We start from the raw sequence: 25723 nt of genomic DNA, 5'->3' as shown, positions 1-25723 counted from the left end.
GGACCCCAATGGATCCATGAGGCCAGAGAGCACTCCAGGGAGACCTGACATCATACACAAAAGCTGTAGCATGGCCTCCTAGAAGGCTTCTACCTGCTGTGCAGGCAAAGATGGTCTGGGAAATCAGGGGGATATCAGCTCCAGCTTTGGAATGGGGCGAGAGTCAGATGACTGGCGGATAGCTGGGCCTTTCGAATGCCAGGTGTGCAATCTCTAAAAGGAGCTTGAGTGATGAGAAGCAGACTCCGATTTAGATTTCTTGTTATTTGTTTTTAGGTATGTCCTTGGACTTCGTCTTTGAGTTATCCAAGTGCAGAGACTTGGAGCAGCAATGGGCCCACAAACTGGAATGTGACCAGCCCAGTTTCTCGTGATTAGTAACATACGGCTTTGCCTCTCAATCCCTGTCACATGAGTTAAAATCATAATTAAGGTAAGACACAAACAACAGACATCATGTTTTTCTATTACTGACATATGCTTCCTGTATGTTAAGCGCAGCTTGAAGGCTGTGTTTTTCGGAGGAAACATCCCTAATAAACTCTCAGTGAAAAAACATTCAGGATGTCAGTGAAGATCCAAATAAGTAAGAGAGCAGAGCCCTGGATCCACCTCAAAGAGCAGGGGAAAAAATGTAAACATGAAAGTCTCAAAATATATGTGTACGATCTTCCAGCCCAAAGTTTTTAACATGTTTAAGTGCTTCATCTGGACATTCCGAAAAGTGCCTTTGTACATCTATCCTCAATTTGGCATGCTATCTTCTTACCTCAGAGCTTGTGTTCTTGTAATCCTTCTAACATCTCATGATCTGGAAATAATGTTGGCAAGTCTCCCAAAAATGTTTTCATGGAGTATTCCTCTGTACCAACTGTCCTGCCTTGACGTGTTAAGAGTACTAAAAATCTGTGTTCCTTCCTATTGTAAGGTCACAAATTAAGTTGGATGTTGATAACAATGAAGTCTATTTTTTATGTTGACTACCTTCAAACACCGTAATAGTCATTTTGTTCAGGAGTGCCATACCTAGCAGCAATGGGACGTCGCATTAGTAGGTCAGTGCCATTTTTGCACCGCTCCCCTTTATGGAGTTGTGTGTGCAATTGTGGAGTATTGTTGTCCATATGCTTACCTGTCATCTAATAAACAAACTGTATTTCAGAGAAGACTGCAATAACTGTTTATAAGATAGAATAACAACCTATCTGCTCAAACAAACAGCAGAACATGTACCTACCCACAACCAAAAGACACAAAACCCGAAATCACTGATCTCAGTCCATGCATTAACTGACCGTGTTCCAATTTCACAGTTAATCATATATAATAGAGAGATGGAAATTGTCAATAACAGTTGCAAAATTCACCTCAGGTTTTTTTTCTTTTCTCCTTCAAGATGTCATACAGATTGTGTGCTCTGCTACTCTTGCACTGTTCATATTACTAACCAACAACTGCAGGATCAATGATCCTCATGCAAAAGCCTATAAGGCTCTTTTGTGCATCAGTGGCATATGCCTGAAGACTTCATTACCACCACCTCATCAGGTCTATGCAATAATGGGAAGCTTAAAAAAAATTCAATGTTTGAATGTTTTTCTGTCCTTTATTCTTCAATATAAGTAAATATTAAAAGTAAAATTCCAATATTGAAGTATTGTAATGCCTGCTGAATAAAGACTGGCCTACATCTCTGCCATTCAACATGAACAATAAACATTATTTCCCGGTCTCAGTTCCAATGTGTATTTGTATGGCAAGTAAGTATAAAGATTCAATCACTAGGTTAATGCAAAACCAATGCTAATTTAAATGCACTAGAGGCCAAACCACTGAAACAATGTGTTTTTCATTGGAGTCATTGAGAGCAGTACAGTCATTCTACCTAAACCTACTTGACTGAGGAAAATACAAGGCATTAGATGGCACGGGTTCGATAAATCTATGGTCACTTACCTAATAATATATTTACCAGTTTTAATTTGATACTTAGATCTGAAGTAGCATATAATGCCAAATTTGATAAAAACTCAAGTTTTGCATTTTGAAGTGAATTACATGTAAGAACTATGACATTTAGAAGTCCATCTGATTATTCTCATTAGGTTAACTTTTTATATGTATTCTCTTATACATTCTTATCTTACTGTATTGTCGTGTATTTCTATAGGTTCTGATTCGATCCCCCTATTCCTGACCCTATTCTGGTTAAACTTACTAGCTAGTTAACTAACAGTCAGCCCATGAGGCAAGAAATCCCCCATGATGCAGATACCGTTATCTGACGCAGTCACACTACGGCACAGGAACGTGTTATCTGATTAGGTCATAACGCTTGAGATCTAATTAGACAAGCGATATTCCTCCAGCCCCTGATAAGGCATACGACGTTCTCATAACAAATCAAACCTATGACAACCTGGATAATCCGTGCGGCCATTGTTTTGATTTCACAGAGAACTTTAGTAAAGAATGTGCTAACGAGCAAGTCGTATGACATCTTTATTGACGTACCTATGTCCATCCTTACGTCAATCTCGGCACCTTTAAGGTATAAATATTGCCGACCTTGCCCTATGCAAACACACGCGTGGTGACAAGACGGAGCAGCCATACTTGCCGAAGCCGAGAGCAGAAGCAGACCCCGCAGGCAGCAGCCCCGCCTTCCTGACGCGCTGAGAGACGCGCTGCTATCTCAAGCCGAGAGACCCAGCACCGGCGCTTCTGGGCAGCCCTCGCAGGCAGCCTGGAATATCGAGAGCAGAGAAAGAGATACCATTCCTCATTCATCCTAAATTCCAGGTACAGAACTGAATAACCCCTCCTAGAGAATTCTTTAGTTATTCACTTGGCAAAAACAAACTTAAACTAAACTGTAACTTTCTATTCCCGCCCACGCATTAGACTTAGGTCAGGTACACGGGGTAGGCGTATTTAGAAACACCAGTTGAGTACGTTTAGTCAAATGTATATGTGTATGTAAATATATTTTAATCATTTTAAACATCATATGGCTCAGAAACCATATCAATGTTTTTACAGTATTATTTTATACTATTGCTTCTAATGTATGCACTTTACTTAACTATAAGTATTGCAATAATATCGATCCATTTCTCTTGTACGAGAAAAGAGACTGATCAATAAATAACATCTTTTATTGAACACGCCCGTCTCTTCCTTTTCTCTACATTCTGATGAGACTAAGAATGCACGTACTGACTGAGTAAAATAATTGCCTTGTGCTCACACGACTCTCGAGATTGACTCTTGATTAGGGGAGAGCAAAGTTGTCATGTTCTATGGTTGTCAGAAACTAAATCCCTTCTTGTCTAATCAGGGGAGTTCATCCTTCCTTGAACATTCGAGAAAGTTTCTAGCGAACTCTGAGCTTAGCTGGCAAACCCAAAAATTAAGTCTAGTTTCGACAGTAGTAGACCTAGTTAACGTCTGGCCTAGGTCTTTACTGCTGTAGGTACTATTCCAATGCGCAGAGCCTATTGGGAAAATAGGAGCTACACTACATGGCGCCCAACGTGTTTGGAAAGGGCGATAAAACTAACGTAAGACATTTAGAGTAACTCAGTCGTGCTTTCTCACTCAGACCCCTTCTCCCAAATACTCCAAAGACGTCTGGAGTGGGTGAAAGGTTATTATATCCTCCAAAACCTCGCAGGAGGGAACTCCTATGTATGGTTCTTGGTCTAGTCAACGTTGAAGGATAAAACAGTTCCAAAATATTGTGCACCTAATCTCTGTTTCCATAAAGAAACCTGATCTGCAAATAAAAATAATACCATCCTGTCAGTAAAATGGGAGACAGTGATGGAGAAAGAGAGGCAATTAGATTAGCTACTGAAATAGCAGATGCTGATGCTACCATGCAAACAGCAGACCCGGATATAATACTCATCCAGGTCGCCAAAAGGAGATCTATAACCTTAAAACTTATAGAAAATGGACTGACACCTAGAGGTGGCACAGTCATATTCGTAATTGAGGCACACGAATATCGGCAGACAGAGGTATACTATACATGGATACATTTTCCAGCAGCAAATGCTGTAACAAAGTACTTCCACTATTACAAAGTAGAGGAACCTCCTGAAACGTACACTCCTTTCGAGGAGGTGGAAGTACCACTCAAATTCCAAGAGCATTTGCTCTTATTTGATGGCGCCCTAAAACATAATAATCACATTACAAGGCTCGGTCCTTTAGGAAGACCAGGAGCAACGTGGCCGGTCTTAGCCGGATACACACCACATCCAGACATCGACGAGATGACTGCACCAGAGCTATTAATACAGCTAAAACAACTACTAAAAATTCACAGACAATTAGTTCAGTATGTAATGCGGACTTCAACAATTCAGCCAGCGATTAAAATTCCACAGCTGACCCCTCACCAGGGGAACACAAATAAAATCACACCACAGAACATCCAATCCTGCCTAGGTAAAGTTCCAGCTAAACGGGAACAGATACCATTCTGGTTGGCACAGAAAATCACCCAAATAGAGGCGGTGTTTCCTGACACCACCCCATTAGAAAAGCACAGGATTCTGACTATATGTCTCCCAATGGGAATCGCACCACACATTGAGGACTGTGACACTTGGGGTACGGTCTTTGCTTCAATCTACACAAAAACGCACGGTGTTCCATCCATTTCGGTAATACCAGATGTGCTAAAACAAATTCAAGATGAATACGGTCCAGAACCTGCTTTAACTCTTGGTATGAAATTACTGAAAGACTTCAAGCAGGTCTCGGCTATATTACTAGCCAACATAAAGGGTGAAGCAGCAAACGTGGCGATCCGCCAGAGGTTAAAAGAGACAGATATAGCAGACCAACCAGCTGAAATTGCCAGAATCATAGAAAAATCCTATGAAGAACTAGGCAGAGATAGTCTAGGTGGAATACCAGTAAAACCGCAACTGACTACAAGTCCAGAAAAAATATTTTTTAATAATAATTCACCAAAAAAGAACTGGGATGGAAATAAACAATCCAATCCTAAAGAAAAGAAATTCCAGTCCAGAGGAAGGTCTCCTAGGCGAAGAGAGAAATCTCCAAACCCGAGACAAAGGTCACCTCAGAGTGAACCCTCTGGGAATAGATATAACCTTAGAAATAGGGATAATATTAAAAAACCTGATAGATATCAAGACATTGATACACGTCCGTCTCAATCTTTTCAGAATTCCTCGCAGAAATCGGAAAGAAGAGGACGATCAGAAGAGCACGCCAAGTCCAAAGACAAGGAACCTGCTCAACTGAAAAAGAAATCACAATTTCCAAAAAAGAAGGTAGCCAGTATCAAGGTAGTTAACAATGCCGAGAATACTGAGGACACAACTGAAAAACGGAGAATGGGCTCAGACAATGCTAGACAGCGCAGCAGAGGTGAGCATAGCTCGCAAAGTCCTTATGAATCATCTGGAGACAGTGGACACGAATGAATACCTTCAAGTGGAAACTGCAGATACCAGAGTTAGCAAGCCCCACAAAATATACGAGATAACATTACGTATAGAGGGAGATAAGACTAGGAAAATAAGGGGACTATTTTGGGATAACCTATCCAAGGGCTATGACATCCTTCTAGCTGAAAAAGACTGGCCACCGGAGTTTGTCAGGGAGTGCCCTCATGGCGAAGAAGTAATTATGCCTGCCTTCTCGAATCAAATACCGATTCATAAAAAATACACACTTGCTAGAAAGTGGGCAGTGGCCTTAGCACCTGCTTTATATAAAAATCACGTAGGATGGGATGAGGATTCTCCTCCTCACAAAGTCCAGTTAAAATCACAACCTACTGCACAAAGGCAGTACCCAATTAAGCAAGAAGCTAAAAAACAAGTAAATGAAATACTAGATCAGCTAGAATACCAGGGGGTGATTGAAACTTGCACCTCACAAATGAACAATCCTTTGTTTCCGGTCTCCAAACCAGACAATTCGTACCGTCTAGTTTTGGATTACCGACATCTTAACACATGTTGCAAAACTTTTGCAGTGCAAAACTCACACAGTGCTGCACTAATGAATAACATAGTGCGCAAAAAATACAAAACAACCTTGGACATCTCCAACGGATTCTTTTGTCAAAACATAGCACCAGAGAGCAGATATTTAACTGCATTTTCAGTAAATGGCACTCAAAAACAATTCTGTCGGTTAGCCCAGGGGTACAAGAACAGCCCGGGGGTATTCTCAGCGAGAGTAACAGAATTACTACAACTATATGATGATGAAGCATTATCTTATGTCGATGACATTTACTTAACAGATGATGACTTGGAGACTCACTTGAAAAGAGTGAACACCATAATACTTGGCTTCGCTGCAGAGGGTTACAAATTCAACTTCAAAAAGTCCAGAATTGCCCATCTGAAAATCCAGTACGGAGGATATGAATTATCAAGTATTGCCTGGTTAACAGTCTTTTAAGAACTAGAAGAATTAAAAAATCTAAAATATGAAAAAACGTATCCTCTGCCAATCGACATTCTGCCTCTACGACATTACGCCTGTGTAATCTATACAGACGGACATGCTCAACCCTCCGTTTGGGGAGAACATGCATACAATCCCACATGTGAGATTACAAAAGAAGTGTGGCACGGAGGTAAACTAAGACCTCTATTAACAAAATCACACTCAGTAGAAACTAATTCAGAACTACAAACTGAAATATTAGCTTTGAAAATGGCGCTAGATAATGCGGATCGCGAATTCCCGACACTTATAGTGTCAGATTCATATTTCTGCGTCAAAGCATATAACAAGGATTTGCAGACCTGGATTCAGAACGATTACAAAGATGACACGGATGCACCAATAAAGCAGAGACTGCTCTGGGAACAGGTAGCTCTTTTGAAAAAAGAACTACCAAAGACTCACGTGACACACTCACTGAGTCACCAGCGTGATGGCGTTCACGTTGTAGGGAATTCATTGGCTGAAACAGCCGCAGCGGCAGCCAGTAAACCGGCTCCCGTAGATCGAAAAAAGCGTACATTAAAATACATTGACGGCGAAACAGTGCTGGCAGTAAAAACGTCATCAAAAGGCGACTGCTCGGCGTTACCGATCAACTATCCACTCAATTACACATACATCATAGATGCAAACTCCATTCCTTTTGCTCGAATCCCTGGAGTGGGGGATAGAGTGATTCCAAACATGGACAGGAGAAACTTGTTAATCGCAGACGCACACATGGGCGAGGGTCTCAGACACCTTAAATTAAAAGATTCTCTGGAAGAATTACAATCACGGTACTGGTGGCCAGGCATGAGCCTGCACTACACCATGTTTGTAAAAAACTGCCCAAACTGCAACAGAGATCGCAGTGGGGAGAGAAGCAGTTTAATACCTCGTCGTATCAAGGCAGATAACATCACCACTAAAAAGAATGGCTTGCGATTAACATATACAGGCTAGTTCCCACTTATAATGTAGATCCACAGCACTCGGCTGACGTCCGGACTGTTATACAAGATTTGCGAGTCTAAATGGCATATACGCTAAGAGCATGCTACGTTCGACCATTTTTTTTCTTTTTCTCAGGCAATCCAGCCTGGGGGGGGGAAAGAATGGCCAAATGAGCACAGCCCAGCGGGAATCTTCTCACTTCCTTCCTGAGGGTATGGGATGGTGTAAAGAAAAAACCAAGACAGAAAGCAATCTATAATAGAAAGGATATTAGGTTCGGGAGCTGGGTGGGTCAAACATCTAATAAGTGTCCAACGTAGTCTAAATAACTTGCCAAGAAATTCTCTGAAGGGATTCAGTCCGTACGAATTATTATTCGGAACTAGGATGTTGATCTCTGACCTTGATAGTCAGACTTCAGTGGTAACAGAAAAAAGCTTTGATGTCAAAGACCGTTTGGCTATTTTGCAGGACTTAAACAAAACAAGAAAAGACCTGAGCAACATACAGTTGAAAGAACAGCCAACGACCACTGAAGAATCACCACCTGTCCCAGCAAGACCTGTCTGGATTCCAAAAGTCGGGGATCTAGTCAGGGAGAAGATCGCGGTAAAGAAGGAATTTGGGCCTTCTTACAGAAAAGCAGTTCCTGTATTGTCTGTCAACGGGACAAGATCAGTTGTACTACCGCCACTTGCTGGAAAAAAGGAGAACCGAGTTGTATCCATCGACCTGGTAAAACCACAACATGTGGCCGATAACCAACAGTAGGCCAAGTGGACTCCCAATAAGTAGCAGAACACCAAGGTTTGCTACCAGTACAGAGGTCCTATCAAAGAGGCTCATCACATTCGAAACGCCTACAGAAGAACAACAAGGACTATGCAACAATGCAATAGAACTTAGACCTCTGAAAACCCAAATAAAGACATTTAGCAGAGACACACCAATCTATACAGAAGTACCAAGTGAAAATGCAAGAAACAAAAATCCTGAACCAATTGGAACAATTGACAGAACTGCATCCGGTTACTTCATCAACTTCGATGATTCCTCTGAAGGCTTCAGCGAACAAAAGACACAGCCATCATCAAAATCCTTTAAAGACAAAGCGAAGGAACTTTTGAAACAACTGAAAGAAACATATCTAGTTTCTCCATGGATTGAATTTTGGGTGGGTTTTGGTGCATTTATCCTCATACTTTGGCTCATCATGGTATTTACCTTGGGACGCTTCATTGAGGGAAAATATGCTAAAATGGACACAGCAAGTCAGAACATCAACTTGGTCCTCAAACCACACACATCTTCACACGTCGAGAAAAGAGAACTTTCTTCAGAACTTTCTTCAGCCAACTTCACAGCAATTCCAATATCTGGTGGGGTAGCCTGGGACAACACTGACTATGAAATTTATGGTCCGGTCGAGATCCTGAAATATCCACACCAAATCAAGATCTCCTTGAGTGACTTTGCAAAACCAAACTCATTTGCTGATGATTGGGACTTTGAAAGTATAAACAATATGATGTCTGACTTAGTAATGTCTGCTAAATTTACAAAACATGATTATTTGCAGGGTTCTACAAATTATGACAGCATGTACTGCTATAACCATTATGGTAACCATTTCTTGCATAAATCTGCACAACCTAGAAATGTTTTAAATTTTAATCAATGGGAACATTGTGCTACACCTCCAAAAGGGAGCTCTAGAACCGTGTATGGCAAATATTCATATTTTTCAGGTTTTAACATAACTAATGCTGAAACATTTTATTACAAATTGTCAAACAAGACAGGGATGAAAACCATGATAACCAACACAAAATTGATATATTCAGATTCTTTCTTTGAAAAAATGAATACTTTTGGATTTGATTATTGGGACAAACATGTTGATTTGAAAAGTGTTTGGGGTACAAAAGAATGGCAAGTACAGGGTATAGAAGCTTTGTTTAGAGCCTGCATGATCCCAGAACAAATGATATTTTTAAATGACACCGTTCAACAAACCACCTGTCTTGGCTTAGCCAAAATCAAAGATTTAAATAACCTGTCTATTCCAAAGCCAACAATGTTTAGCAATAACTCTGAAACAGATGAAGAAATAGACATAAACCATATACTTAACCAAAACAGAACACATCCTGATTGGAAACAATGGTTGATCTGGCCCACAGATACAAATAACTGTCAAGATAGATTCCTGAATAAAACACAGGGTTTCAAAATGAACAGGCCAGACCCTAGATATCCCCAAAGACATCACCCAGGGATAATAACAACCTACAGTGTGGGCAAATTATGCCTTCAATGGCTACAAACTTCCACACTGCCTGAAATTAAGCAACACCTAACTTTACTTACTGATGGTGCTGACTTGCGTGATTTCATAATGGGACCACGCAAACAGCGTCAAAAGCGTTTCATAGCAGCCTCTGTATATGCAGCATACAATGAGGCCTGGAAGGTTACTCAAATTGAGACAGCAGAAAGAATACGGGAAATTGACCGTATTAATTTGGAAAAATCACTTTCTGTAGTGGACAATGGGTTAATGACTCTGTCCTCCAGAATTTTTTCATTGGACAGCATTGTGTCTTCAGCAATCGATATATTATCGCAAGACTTACTGTTATTACAACATGGTCAGTCACAATTGCGTTCTATTGTACAGCTTGGCTGGACGTTACAAAATCTGCGTTCAGGCTATGTGCCTTGGCGTTTAATCAACACAACGTCACTATTTCAAATCTTTAACCTTACTGATAGACAAATCGGTATGGCGCAGAAGGGTGCTGATTATACAATCTTGAGCATTGAAAAACTAGAAAGATTACCGTTGACAATGTCAGAACGACCTGTCAGTGAATGGATAATCCACGGAATCATAAATATTCCAATCTCAACCTTCAGGTTTCAATACTGCCAAAAATATATACAGGCTGGCATGTACGAGAAATTGGGAAAGGGGTACCTTAAAACAACATGGAACCTGCCCTATTCACATGCATGTATCAGTAACAAAGGACAGAAAGTGTTTCTTAGTGGCATCAATTGTGCTATGTCACTAAGCGGCACGCTTCTGTGTAACGGTATTAGTTTGCACGGAGCCTGTGAAGGGAATTCATACAACCTTTCATGTCACCAGCAAGGCGCACCTGCAACTGAAATAGAACCATTCTTTCAAAGACTCTATAATGGGAGTTACATTCTTATTGTAGACCGCAGATGCTGTAGTCTTATGCCCGGGACTCCTTATCTCGTCACTACGACGGCGAAGGTCAAGTGCTGTGGACGTTCTTTGTTCCCCAGCTCCTTTCCAGACAGGGAGGCGAGGGCATGGCCCAGTTTGAAAATTACTTCTATTCGAATAGACACTTTAAGCAGAATGAAAACAGTGCTTCTTCAGACGCCTACAAGGCTCACGTCATCTAAAGAAACGTATGATCTACAAGTCGCAAGGACGACTGCAGAGATACATACATTATTATCAACTAATTCCCCCGTACATTTCGCGGAAATCCTGAGCGAAATCTTAAATATTTCTGATACCACAGGGGTCTCAAAGGTATTTAAGACAGTATTTTCGATGGCATTAACACCATTCAAAGCCATACTGGGTATTTTTCCAGACTTCGTCCATTCGATTTTTGGCGGACTTCCCCTGATCCTAGGACTAATTGCAGGAATCCTATTCCTAGTCCTTATTTTTCGTTATGGCAACCCATGTCACAGATCAAACTCTCGCGACAATGGAAGATACGATCCTAGCCATTGGATACCGGGACCGGATATCAAAAATCCTGGGACTATCCCGGCTTAGAGACCTAAACATGACTTGGTTTCTATCATTTCGACCAATGTGGCAGAGGTGTGTTTTACCTGTACTAAGGTGTCTGCTATGCGGAGAAGAATGCGTGTTAGACACCTGTCTGACGCTACAATCGGATGCGCCGGTGGATGCAGATACACTGTTGGTTCCTACCAAGGTTCACGCACTGTGCTGCCCTCAAAGGCTGCCAATTCTGATGACGGCATTCCTGGAATCTTCACCACTGCGATTGAAGAGTAGTGAAGTTCAAGATGAAAGCAGCATCGAACAGGTACGACCTTCTGTCAGCAATGCAAATCAGAATGTCAATGGAGACAATCATGCGCATGAATGCATGGTTACCCCTATTTCCGACTTAGAGGAACTTTCCCATGAAGCTGTTGACAGTTTTTTCGAAAGCCTGAATGATATGATGTTCTCTCCGGAACAGAAATAGAGACTTTTGAGTAAACTCGCACACGGCGTTCCCTGAATTCGGCCTTCAACTTTAAAAATAAAGTCACATGAACAATTACAATCCAGTTCACGGACAGCAACTTTTTTCAGCAAGCCCCTAAAATATTTTTCTATATATTTTTTCCCGGGACACTGATTTTCTGCTTAAAGTAAGAGACTATTCCTAGAGAACTAAGATTTCTATTTTAGATACTTTATAGACTTTATAGACTTTAGCTGCCCGCTGGTATGTTCGCAATAGATTTTATGTGATGAAATGGTTTCGACTTTTTTTCTGTATAGCCATATTAAGAGCCATTTCATGTGTATTTCTCATATACCAACAATCAATAATGCATAACAATGCGTGTTCACTTTTGCATTTAATTCATAGCTTAAGTGCATACAATATATATGACTGCAATTTTTCAGTATATTTGAAAATTTCGAAATGCATTTATGTATTTTGGGGTGGTAAGGTATACACTATACTCTATAGTATGTTGTACTATGTTATACTATGCATAGATTAGTAGATATGACCATAGTTAGCGTGGAGTGGGTGTCGTGTGTTTCTATAGGTTCTGATTCGATCCCCCTATTCCTGACCCTATTCTGGTTAAACTTACTAGCTAGTTAACTAACAGTCAGCCCATGAGGCAAGAAATCCCCCATGATGCAGATACCGTTATCTGACGCAGTCACACTACGGCACAGGAACGTGTTATCTGATTAGGTCATAACGCTTGAGATCTAATTAGACAAGCGATATTCCTCCAGCCCCTGATAAGGCATACGACGTTCTCATAACAAATCAAACCTATGACAACCTGGATAATCCGTGCGGCCATTGTTTTGATTTCACAGAGAACTTTAGTAAAGAATGTGCTAACGAGCAAGTCGTATGACATCTTTATTGACGTACCTATGTCCATCCTTACGTCAATCTCGGCACCTTTAAGGTATAAATATTGCCGACCTTGCCCTATGCAAACACACGCGTGGTGACAAGACGGAGCAGCCATACTTGCCGAAGCCGAGAGCAGAAGCAGACCCCGCAGGCAGCAGCCCCGCCTTCCTGACGCGCTGAGAGACGCGCTGCTATCTCAAGCCGAGAGACCCAGCACCGGCGCTTCTGGGCAGCCCTCGCAGGCAGCCTGGAATATCGAGAGCAGAGAAAGAGATACCATTCCTCATTCATCCTAAATTCCAGGTACAGAACTGAATAACCCCTCCTAGAGAATTCTTTAGTTATTCACTTGGCAAAAACAAACTTAAACTAAACTGTAACTTTCTATTCCCGCCCACGCATTAGACTTAGGTCAGGTACACGGGGTAGGCGTATTTAGAAACACCAGTTGAGTACGTTTAGTCAAATGTATATGTGTATGTAAATATATTTTAATCATTTTAAACATCATATGGCTCAGAAACCATATCAATGTTTTTACAGTATTATTTTATACTATTGCTTCTAATGTATGCACTTTACTTAACTATAAGTATTGCAATAATATCGATCCATTTCTCTTGTACGAGAAAAGAGACTGATCAATAAATAACATCTTTTATTGAACACGCCCGTCTCTTCCTTTTCTCTACATTCTGATGAGACTAAGAATGCACGTACTGACTGAGTAAAATAATTGCCTTGTGCTCACACGACTCTCGAGATTGACTCTTGATTAGGGGAGAGCAAAGTTGTCATGTTCTATGGTTGTCAGAAACTAAATCCCTTCTTGTCTAATCAGGGGAGTTCATCCTTCCTTGAACATTCGAGAAAGTTTCTAGCGAACTCTGAGCTTAGCTGGCAAACCCAAAAATTAAGTCTAGTTTCGACAGTAGTAGACCTAGTTAACGTCTGGCCTAGGTCTTTACTGCTGTAGGTACTATTCCAATGCGCAGAGCCTATTGGGAAAATAGGAGCTACACTACAGTATCAGTATTCATAAACATTTGTTGTATTAAGACCTTATATGAAATAAGGACTCAAGATTACAAATGTTTATGAACACTACCACAATAAGATAAGATGGCAAACAACATAGAGGTATACAAGTTGTCAGTGTATTACATTGATTTTAGCATGACATTTGATAATGCCTGGTATGTGGTTTTACTTTCTAATGAGTTTTATTTAAAATAACAGTGAATTGTGTTTGCAGAAATGTATATAGCAAAGCAGAGACAATAGAGAACAATGGGGCAAAATAAGTTAAAAAATGGGTAATTCATTTTAAGTTACTGGTCAATAACTATAAACCAGGTGTATGTTTCAAAAGAACCAAACAATAAAAAAATTATTAAAGATGATAACCAAATATGAATGTCATTTTCATGTAATGAGCCAATGCGAAAAATCAAGTTTCTGTCATCTGCATGATTTGCATCCATCAAAGCGTTTTAAGCATTTTTTCTAACAGCAAAGTTCAAGAATTTCACATTAGCTCTCACTAGCAATGTATAAGTGAAACCACAACAACGATAAAGTCACAAGAATGTTAGTTATTACAAGAGTGAGAAGGGTTTATCTACAATGAAGTAAAATAAAATATGGGAAAATATGGTGTCCCAGGATTTGCGAAATCAAACAACACAGGATTCAATAAAAACTAAGCTGAGGCATAGTATTACATTAATATGCAATATGGTTAACAAGCTAGACCCAATTTGAATGCAGTATAATTTTCTACAATTTTTTTTAATAATCCTGTGAAAAACAGTAATGCCATAAAAAATCATAAAATGCCTTCAAAGTGCCGGTTTAAATAAATTATGTACATGTAGTAATAAAAATGTCAACATCCAATACCTCTTTCTTCAATGCTCCTTAACCCCTTCGACGCTGATGACGAGCTGGGCTCGTCATGAGGTAGCCTCCTCGCACGCTCATGACGAGCCCAGCTCGTCATGTAACATGCGTTTTTAAAAATCTCAGCGTGCGAGCGGAGATCCGCCCGCACGCATGCGGTTAAATGAATACAGTAGTAAAGAGGCTCAGAATGTAAAAAGGGCAGAATCTATTAAAAAAGAATTTAAATAAAAAATAAATAAATAGGGGTGCTGATAAACTTTACATCTACTGCCAAACCCTGCGCCTTGTTGGCAATATGCATGATTATGAATGAAAACAGTCTACCAAAGAATGGCTACAATAATCCTCGTTCAAACATTGTCCTACCATAGCAGAAAAAGCGTAAATTGCTCACAAGCATAAAACTAATTAGAATTCCACCTCACGTATAACATTACCATAGCGAACTGCAACCCAAGTAAGTATGTTGGAAGCTTACTTCCATGTCTAAATGTGATGCCATCTGTCAAAAAAATTTTATGTTTGAAAATAACTGCACTGCTTCATCCTTGAACTGAAATGGTTACTTACCTATAGAAGTAGTTCTGCAGCTTGAACACTTTTTAGATTCACATTACTCTACCATCTAGTGGTTTGGTGTGGACTTGTTATAATTCTGTCTTTTTAGGTCTCGCCTAGAGTCGCAGTGCATGCGCGCTCGCTTACGAGCTCTATTGTTGTCGGTTTTGCTTCGTAAGCGGGTTGGACGCTACACCCATGCTTTCCATTGGTGCGCGTCAAAAATGCTCACTTCTGATTGTAAGGGAGGCATGTTTGTTCCCTCCCTGTCTCCTGTTTGCCATGCCTGCCCAGACAGGAGATTGTGCACGCACATGTCGTCTTGAATCTCTTCCACTTTGTTCTCACTTTCTTTGGATCTTCTCAGAAGCTCCCGGGGACCCTGCACGGCGTCTCATGTAGATTATTACTAGCACGCTGGCCGCAGGCTGCGGACTTTAGAGCTAGGGGAAGCAGGCAAGAGTCTCGGAGTCGGCTCACCGTTCTGTGATTCTGGGCAAGTCACTAATCCCCATACTGTCCCAAAATAATATGAACAATGTCTTTCGTGTAACTGGTACCTGTGTAAAGCATTTCAGTACCTTCAGGGGACTGTTTGCACAATATGGAATCGCAAAACAATTATGTTTGAAACATTTGCCAGGCATACATTTGCCTCTTGGCTCTACTTTAGTTTCAGGGCACTTAAATTCAGGCAATGGAGCTAGTGAGGCGTGCTTTCTTAATAAGCACAGTTTCCTTTAATGAGTTTTTCGTTCTATAGGCATGACATGCTTTTCGGAAATGAAAAAAATGAAAGTGAAAGCGCCATGCATGCTTTTACTTTCATTATAGCACCGCGTGCAGACTGCACATAATATGTAAAACGGCGGTCACACGCTTGTTTTCTTATGTGTGGCTGAGCAGAATCTTCTTTACAGATATCCATTATTGCCTGTTGTCAACACAGCTTCCACATGTTTCGCTGCACAGAGCTTCGAGCACATGGATATTAAATATCCTTAAATGTCGATCTTGATTAATCCGTAGGGTAGAATCGGCTTTGTGTGTGCTGTTGCGTGTAGTTTTACTTTTATGTCTATTGCCTGTTTCAGTTTGGTTTTTTGACTACGCTGTAATTTTTTTTTTTAACATTGGTTGCTTCACGAATGCGCAGTTTCTGCATGCCGTGTTTTCAACTTAGCGGGCCCGATTTCCAATTGAAATGTTGTATATTTGTATCAGGCTCAAAAGTCAGCAGTGGCTGGATTCCGTTATGGAACCTCACACCGAAAATCCCTTCCGTTCCATAAAGGTTACGCAGGACCTATTGAACATGGCGGCAGAGGTACAGCTCACCAGAGGATGTAAACAAAATAATACTGAAAATAGTTTGGTTCTTCAGGGAGAGGTTGTGGCATAACGGCTAAAGCAGGCAGCAGTCTCAGAGTGAGCTCACGGTTCTGTGATTCTGGGCAAGTCACTTATCCCCACACTTTACAAAAATATTATACATTTTGTCTTTAATGTAACTGGTACCTGTGTGAAGCGTTCCAATACCTTCAGGGTAACGTTTACAGAATATGGAATTGCAAAAAAATTATGTCTAAAAAACTTGCCAGGAATGCCACTACAGGACGTCGGTTCGAAGGAATCTGTTGAGGGTTGTGAAAGGGGCACATGGCAGCTACCATTTCCACCAGTCTCACTCGCTCTGCCTCCCTCCTGTTGCTTTTGCGTACCCTCATCCCTTGTTGTTTTCACACCGCCTCCTCTGTTGCTTCGCTGGTTGCCCCCCATCCTTCCCCGTGTGCTTTCACTGCCCACGCTCACCTTAAAAAAAAAAAAAGCATGCGCCATGCAATAGCTTTCGCATTGCTGAAAGTTTGAACTTGCATTATTATTAGCAACACCAATAGCTCAAAACGTACAGCAATGCGTGACCTATTGCATTGCAAATGCTTGTTTTGAGTGGGCATCATCTTTGACCATTTGGTGGTCGGTCCCTCCTCTTATGATGTCATACATAGAACCCAAAAGCTCCCTTACGTGTTCACCATCTTTAGATACTTTTCTCCTGTATCCTTGCATATATAGCTTCCTTTGTATTGTTATAAATTGTCCTGTCCACCCAACTGCAAACATCCGCAATTCTTTTCTGGCAGAGGTGGGCGAGTCGCATGTGCATCCAGAAGAGTCTTCAAGCTGCAAAACTACTCTTACAGGTAACTATTGTTTTTGCAGCGTGAATCTTTTTTAATTCACATACTGGGCATGGATTATGTTGCAGTGTTCACTTGTCCTGTGGAAGGATGGGTAGAGAACGAGTTTGTGTTTGTAAATGTTTTTAAGTACCTTCTGCCCAACCTGCGTTTATCGGTTTGCTGGGATGTCCACTCAATAATGCTTCGTGAAGGTTTGTTAGGATGACCATGTAGCTGCCGAACAGAAGTCATTCACAGACTGGCTAAGAGGGCGAGTGTTGTGCCGTTCTTCCTTGTGGAGTTCACTCTTGGCCTTTTCTCAAGCTTCACTCCTGCAGTATTGGCTGGTCTAGCCACCTAGCTATAGTTTCCTTTGTTACTAGTAGTCCCTTTGTTGTTAGGGCGAAAGAGATGAAGAACTGTTTGGTCTTTCAAATTGTTTTGGTTTTCTGTATGTAATACATCACCACTCTTCTGACATTCCGCATATGTAGGGTATGCCTTGCCTGTGATTTTGAATGCTGGAAGAAACCTGGTAGCTGTATTGTTTAGTTACCATGTGAAGTGTGACACAATCTTGGGTAGCGATTTCTCATCAGTTCTCATCACTATTCTGTCCTGGTGAATTTGGATGTATGATTCGTGCATAGGTAGTGCCTGAGGTTCGTTCACCCTGTTTAGTGATGTTATAGAAACTAAGAAGGCAATCTTCCAAGACAGAAATTGAATTGTTTCAGCGTTGGGTATCACTTTAAAGGGTGGTTTAAATAGCTGTGTAAGTGTTACATTAAGGTTCCATGTGGGGGTGGGCGCTACTCTTGGCAGTGCCTTTTCCAAATATCTTTGACCACTAGTGTTTGGAAAAAACTCCTTCCTATTACGTCCCTTGTAAATGCTACGATGGCTGCTAGGTATACCTTTAGCCTGGTGTAAGTATGTCCTTTATCTAGCAGATGTGTGATGTATTTCAGGAGTCTGGTGTCCTCGTTGTATACACCCCCTTGTTCTTGGTGCATCACTTTCTAAACCTCATCCATTTCTTGGAGTACCACTTTCGAGCTGTGAGACTTCTGGCTTTCTTCAGCACTTCCATTGCTTTTTTGGGCAGTTCCAAGTGGCCACATTTTATTTCCTCAGGAGCCATGCTTCCATGCTGAGTGTGCCTTATTCTGGGTGGAAGACTGAGCTCCCCTGCAAGCTTAGAATTTTCCTGACCCATCTATTGATAAGGCATTCCCCAATAACTGGCGTTTCGGGTACCTGGATTTGAAATCTTGGCATTTTGCGTTCTTGTGTCTCGCAAACCGGTCCACTTGTAGTGTTTTCCATCTGTTGAAGATTGGTTGTACTTAGTGTATCTCCCACTCGCACGAAATGCTGTTTTGCCCGCTTAGTCTGTCTGCTTCTATACTGTCCGCTCCTGGCAGGTCGATTCCCCCTAGTGTCATGGCCCTTTATAACACCCACATCCATATCTCCTGTGCTTTGGTGAATAGTTTGTGTGTCCTTGTCCTCCCTTTGCTTGTTGAGGTACAACATGATCATAGAGTTATCCATTTGTACCTATACTACCTTCCACTTGACTTGTGATTGGAAGAATTTCAGGGCTAGAAGCACTGTCTTGAGATCCAGGACGTTCATGTATTTCACTGTGTCTGCCAGGCTCCACAGGCCCTAGATGGTGAGCTGGATCATGTGTGCTCCCCCATCCTGTGTGGGATGCATCAGTTATGGTAAACGTGGGAGCTTCTCTGCTTATTGTGATGTTCTTGCTGTTCCACCATTACATTTCTTTGTGTATTCTTTCTGTTACAACCATTGACCAGTACTTTTGTAGTCATTCTTGGATCAGTCTCATGTGGAGCATGGTGTCATTGGAAAACATGATGGCATCATGCCCATGATTTTCCTACTGTCAGAGCTTGCCCCTTCAGGTAAAGGCGACGTTTCTCAGTCAGTGCCTGCTCTCTCTTTTGTACCGGGAATTGTTTTCCCTGTTGTGAGTCCAGTGTTGCCACTAGGAAGGTTTTTCATCTTTCCGGATTTTTGTATGAATTTTTTAGATTGACAGAGAATCAGAGTTTGTGATGTGTTCTAATGATGGGTTTGGTGTTTACCTTGCACTGGTGGTATGACTTTGCTTTTATGCGCCAGTTATCCAAGTAGGGGTAGACGTAGTGTCCTGTGACCACGGCAAAGCATTGTGTGACTATCTAGGGTGTTGACTTGATCCTTAAAGGCAGCACCGTGAATTGGTAGTGGGTCTTGTCAACTATACATCTTAAAAACTTTCTGTGTCTCTCGTTCGTTGCTATGTGCAGGTATGCATTGTTATGGTCTATTGTGGTTCTGTAGTCTCCGTTCCGGAGGAGTGATGTGACCTCCTGCAGCATTGTCATTAAACTTTGTGTTTTTATGTACCTGTTCAAGGACCTCAGGTCCAAGATTGGCCTTAGTGACAAGTCTGTCTTGGGAAATTAGGAGATCACTGAGAAGACTACTGAGCCCCCTTCTGATGGTGGTACTATTTATATTTCCTTTGTTTTTAGTAGATTTGCCACGGTGTTCTTTAGGTGCAGAATACCCTTGCAGTTTTGGTACCTCGTTCTTGCTTTTATTTTGTGAACATTTCTTTAGGAGTTCTATGCAATATTCGTGTCGGATAATGTTGAGTATCCATTTGCCAGAGATGATGACTTCTCAATCACAGCAGAAACCTCAGATACTGCCCCCTACAGGTGTTGTGTGGTAGAGGTGGTGTCTCACGGGGTCATTTGGTGGGATGAGTACTTTTCCAAGCACGTAGCCATGAAAGGGCTGCTTTTTTGTACTGTGTACTGCCACTGTTTTGAAGGGGTGTGGCTTGATTGTTGCACAGAAAAATAAGCATGGGATGTTGTTGGATGTGAACCCCATCATTAAGGCATTCCACTGCGAGAGGAGGCTCCTCCTCTAAACTGGCTCATGAACCATAAGGCACCCATGGATTATGCAGTGCTGTTATTTGTTTTTAGGTTTTATATAGTGCGAACTAGACCCAAAGATATCGTGTATCATAGCGCTTTACATAGCACCAGTTTCGTTACATGAGGACACATACATTTTTGTTAGGCATGGGGAGATTAAGTGATTTTCCCAGAATCACAGGATGTTGATCGTCGTTGCCGAGACTCGAACCCGGTTCCCCAGCTTCGACCTCAACCGCTCTAGTCATAAGGCTACATCCTCTCCCCAAAACCTTTCGAGGAAATAATCCACTGCTTTCCCAAACAGAGATTCCCATGTGAAAGGCATATTGACCACTGCCACCTGTATTGTCTTTTCCGATACTGCTCAGTAAGGTGCTGGAGGAGACTTTCGACTTTCTGCCACTGTTGATGGGCATTCATGTTGAGGATGACATTTGAATTTGCTATTCAATACTTCACCGCGGCAGACTGTTCCATCTGCCCACCGTATCCACTTACATGCTGCCCGTCCGGTGATGGGCCCACAGAAGTGGGAGAGTTGGCTCTCGTGCAAGCTGTGGCGACGAGAAAGAGTTTGCTGCCACTGACCTGCTGATGTAGACTGGGTCCATTAAGGAGCGCTTGTATTTTTTTCTCTACAATTGGAGTAGCTTCCTTTAAGGTTGTTTGTTCTTTGAAGACTTCTTTTCTTTGGTCCAGAACACTAGGCAGCATGGGGAAAAACTGGTCCCTACATTGAGAAGGTAGCAGGGTTTCCAACAGAAAAATGATTCCTCTTGTTACTCTTCCAGCTTGGTGGCATAGATGTTCAATGTAAGCTTTTACCAAAGCACTGCACCCAGAGATGTCATCCAGAAACTAAGGCCTCGAGGGGTACAAGATGACACCCTCCTCCAGTGAGTCCGCATCGACGATGTGCTAATCATCTGAAAGTTCGGCCTCGAAAACACCCTCTTAATGCAGTCCACTGTCAGCCTCGTCATAGAAACCGAAGGCACCCACCTCTTTTTCTGCCGGTTTGGGTGTTACTGGAGGTTGCAACTCTGGTTCCTCAGCTCTCGCCTCGATATAGAACGTCGTTTCCTTCGAGGCATTGAAAGGAATTTTATATTATTTCAAGGAGTGATCAAATTTCTTTCTCTTAATGAGAGCCACAACTTCAGCTTCAAGGCGTTTTTTCTTCTAAACGTTGAGTGCTTACCGACATCAGAGTTGAGTATCTGTGGCTTCTTCCTCCCTCCGGCACTCTGGATAGACTTATGGTATCTAGCCCAGATCAGAGGGTTTGCCTCCGCTGTAGTCTTTGGCTTGGATCCATTTGGCTCTTTAGGTTGTTGATTTGGCACCTGGACCTTCAAAGTAAGGTAGACTTCTTGCAGGAGTCTGAAACCTCTGGCCCCATCCCCGATCTCCTGTGTACCCTTACGCTTTTGGCATCAGTTGATAACAGCTTCAACTCTATCCCTCTCTTGATGTCGATAATTTTGCCGTCTGAATCCAGAGTCCTTTTGCTGCGCCATCTCTGATTTGTCGTCACCATGGGTGTCCTCTGACCTGGGAGGTTGTTTCTGCACCTCTGTCATGTAATAGTATGCCAACGTCTGCATTTCCTTACTTTAGAAGTCTTCGGTTAGAACTCCTTGCAGGTTCTCTAAGATTTTGCTACGTGGACTCTCAGCAGACACAAATTGCAGACTTGGGATCTATCCTTCTGTCCAAGTTTGTGGTGGCACTTAGGGCAGAACTTGAATGACATGATCCATAACCTTGCAGCATTTTCTGCACATCGCAGTCGAACACCTTGTGGTTTTGTGGGTTTACCAGCCCCAAGGAATTTGTTTCGATCTCTGTTTATTCCCTTCGGTGTTCATCAATGTTCCTCAGTGCTTGAAAGTTTGTGCCAGTGTGTTTCACTTTTTGACAAAAAAAGTGTCTTTTGCCTCCAGCCCATCCCAGAGCGACCTCCTCTGCATCAAGCTCCAAAGGCGAAAAAAAAAATTGAAGGTGGTGAACATGCGAAGGAGCTTATGGGCCATACGTCGGACGTCATTAGAGGAGGGATAAACCAACAAATGATTGACTACGTCCACTCAACAAAAAAAGTTGACGTAGAAAGAGCGAATAGACAATGCCAGACCTAACTACTAGATGGTGGAATAATGCAGAGCATGTGAATCATGAAAGATTCTTACTGAAAAACTGAAAATGCGATTAGACTGATTAATCTGCATAGAACCCCTAAGTAACATATTTGTACTTGATGGATGGAGAGATTGGTTGCAAACAATTTACTTATATCAAAAACTACAGCTAAAATTCCAAACTCAAAAAAGGGCGGTATACTGCCTTGTGTGAATTAAAACAGTTTTAATGCTAGTTTCAATACTATTCACACCACAGAAAAGATTTCTAAAGCATAATCTAGGATAGATTATACAGCATCATTTGCAACATATATAGGAAAGTATTTCTAAAGTGTGGAACATTACAAGTCAATGTTTGGGGGGGAAATGACATTTGCTTTGAGAATAAATGGCCAATGAACATAGGATATGGTTTGGCATTTGACAAATCAAACAAAGTGAACCAAAATATAACCAAAGGCTGATAATGTATAGTAATAACATGCTGCATGATTAAATACAAACCTGTCAATAGAGAAGAATGATCTTAAGCCAAACAACAAAACTTTTCATTAGAAAAATTGAAAATTGTTTATGCATATACACTTAACAGCTGACAGCAATGCCAGTAGTTTATAATCTCAAAACCCTTTCATATGTTGAATGAGTTTATGTCCATAATGAAATTATCACACAGAAGGAGCATCCTTATTTGAGTTGCACTGTGAAGACTACTGGCTTTTTGATTAAGATATTGCTGGCAATAAATATTCTCCAAAGCAGGATTTGACTCAATGCCCTCATAGAGCATTCCTAAAATGAGTTAGTAGTTAACAAAGAAAACACAATTGACAGCCTAACTCTACAACAAAAACGTACCTTTTGATGCTGCCAATCAGCATAATAGGCGATGAACAAGTGGATAGATGAAAATGCAAACATTTAGATGAAGATCAAGAGAAAGATGCCAATAATTCTTGGACTTTCCATAAAACATGTAATTTCCACTCACTGATATAAATACTGGAAAAATATCTTAATGTTGTTGTAACAATGGATTGAAAAAGCCAGAGTCCTCCTGAATAAAGTTATTTTGTGTCCGAGTCAGCTCATATTAAGGTCATGATTGGCATTTGTAATCATTCAAAGTATACTTATTCATATTGAGGTTTGCTTGTTTGTACTGCATTTGAAATTCCTTTGCCAGCATGGAACTTCATCGCTGCAGGTTTGATTTTGTGTAAAAAATGCCATTTGTCTTTGGAGAGAAGAGACATACAGATATATGTTGAGAAGTCCATAAATTAACCGTTTGTTTGCAGGATTTGCTTTAAGAGGGTAGTTGTTGTTTTCCAGAAATGGATAAAAACAGGCTTTTATTATTGTGAAGGGTGCCAGTTCGTTTTTCTGTTTAGAAATGAACACAGTTTCAGAAAATCTACAATTCTACACCACAAAAGTGCACACATTCAATGTAAACATTACACGTGCTAGACTACTAATATCAACAAGAATGGTTTGTAGATACAGTATGCTAAAGCCAGGCACCTGGTATAGTAGTGCTTTTGAACTAATTAAATTCCAGTACTAGTTAGTAAGTATTTGGAAACGTGTTCAGAAATATAACTACAGTAAGGCCAACACAGAAAACCTTTTATTATTTTAAATGAGTGTGTATGTGCCCCCCACCACTTAATATCTATTATAGTAACTGATGTAAATCTATATTTATATATATATATATAAACATTGAATAACTGTCTACTTAGTTATTGAAAGCAAATTGCCTAATGTTTACTGTAGGTAATGGTTTTTAAAATCTCACAATTTTGTATATAACACATTTTCAAAGACACAAAGTGTGACGCTTCAAATTATAATCTTCACACCTAATGTGGAATAACAGCCAGCACAATAGTACAAAAGCAATTATTTTCAACTACTACAAGCACCTCAAATTATTAGTACATCTGCCTGTTTATTCTAACGCGTCGTTACAGAAGGGGGGTTGAACCCATGCAGTCACGGGGACCTGGGCGCTATGTAGTACATATATAAGGGGGGGTCCCCGTAGATGAGGAGGGTGTATTGCAAATTACATACACTGATATTATTTAAGAGAACCAATAAAGTAAATATATATGACAATTATACGATTGGCATTGTGATTTATTAACCAATACTACGTGATTGCAAGTGGCAGCACAAAATCACATGAATTTATAATTGCAAGCCCCAAGGGGGGGGAAAGGGGGGAAGGGGAGGGAAAAGTGGTGCTCAAGGAAGTGTTAGAACAAGGAAGTAACACAGTGTCAAGAGGTAACAATTGTATTACGAAATTGAAGACAATTATCACAAACAATTACAATACAAAAGCCCAAATACAAGGCGGAGTGTAGAACATATTCAATAAATAAATTCAACGGTCACATCTGAACAATAGATGAATCGGGGGGGTGCCGGAAATTCAACAAAAAGAAAACAGTCGACGTTTCGACCCCTATCTGTAGGCCAATTAAAGTCCTTTCACTGGGTCTTCATCAGGACGTCACACAGGGAAAGGGAGGTGTGTGGGGCAATTCTGTATAGAAAGATACAAAGTAATTAAACTATAGTGCATTGTAGGGACGAAAAATATCATCCTATCTAACATTTAGACAAAGGATTATTTAAATTAATAACACGGTTACCATGGGGTACGACCCAGCCGGGCTCTGTACATGGAAAGGAAGGCCACGCTGGACGTCGTGGTCAATCTAGTAGGGTGGACAACTCAACTGGAGAGGAGACAAACAATCCGTAAGATTCAAATGAATCGAAAAGTGGTAAAAACCAATATAACCACACTTCCATCCTATGAGGATGGGGGCAATTAATGTAAAAATAAGCAGCAATGCTGGCCAAACATGGTTGCCAACATTCAAAGGACACGTTTGGATATTTAATAAAGGAGGTAGTCAGGAAATTATGAATTAAATAGAACAAAACCCCTGGCACATGGGGAAATGAACTATACCTCTAGATCGTTGAGAATAGAACTTTCCAAGGATCCAAGTGTCTAGCACAGTGTGAAAGAAGCAAAAGTATCTGCTTCTGAGATTAATATCCTGTGGTAAATCAAAGAGAGGGGTATTGTTTACCAAATATGCGGGACTAGTGAGACTCCCAAATTACGGTGCTGGCTGAAAGTTGACATATACTTACAGCTCAGAGAGCAAAACCACGCCGTCTACATGGGTCAAAACTCCGTAGTGTAGAGACCGCGGGGTGACCAGTTCACAATTAACGCTCAAAGCGGGATTAAAATGTATTTTTGGTCCTGCAGTAAAACAAGAGGGTGGGGGGAGTGGGGATTT

General features: G+C 41.1%; 1 protein-coding gene across 3 annotated transcripts in view; it reads right to left on the bottom strand.

The window, feature by feature from the left end:
- Positions 1-25723, bottom strand: part of BRD1 (bromodomain containing 1) — a 552010-nt gene that overhangs the window by 280861 nt on the left and 245426 nt on the right. Inside the window, exon 9 of one of the 3 annotated variants that reach the window (XM_078679637.1) lies at positions 23569-23774. The exons of the other annotated variants lie outside the window; for them this stretch is intronic. Within the exon in view, the coding sequence (XP_078535763.1) occupies positions 23698-23774 (77 nt within the window). The 3' untranslated portion in view covers positions 23569-23697. Of the gene's footprint in view, positions 1-23568; positions 23775-25723 lie in introns of those variants that run through there. 3 annotated transcript variants of the gene reach the window in all.

The sequence above is a fragment of the Lissotriton helveticus genome, chromosome 1_1, assembly GCF_964261635.1.
Source record: "Lissotriton helveticus chromosome 1_1, aLisHel1.1, whole genome shotgun sequence".
NCBI classification, from domain to species: domain Eukaryota; kingdom Metazoa; phylum Chordata; class Amphibia; order Caudata; family Salamandridae; genus Lissotriton; species Lissotriton helveticus.
Note: the sequence above shows the minus strand (reverse complement) of the source record. Positions and strands in the feature narration are given on the sequence as shown.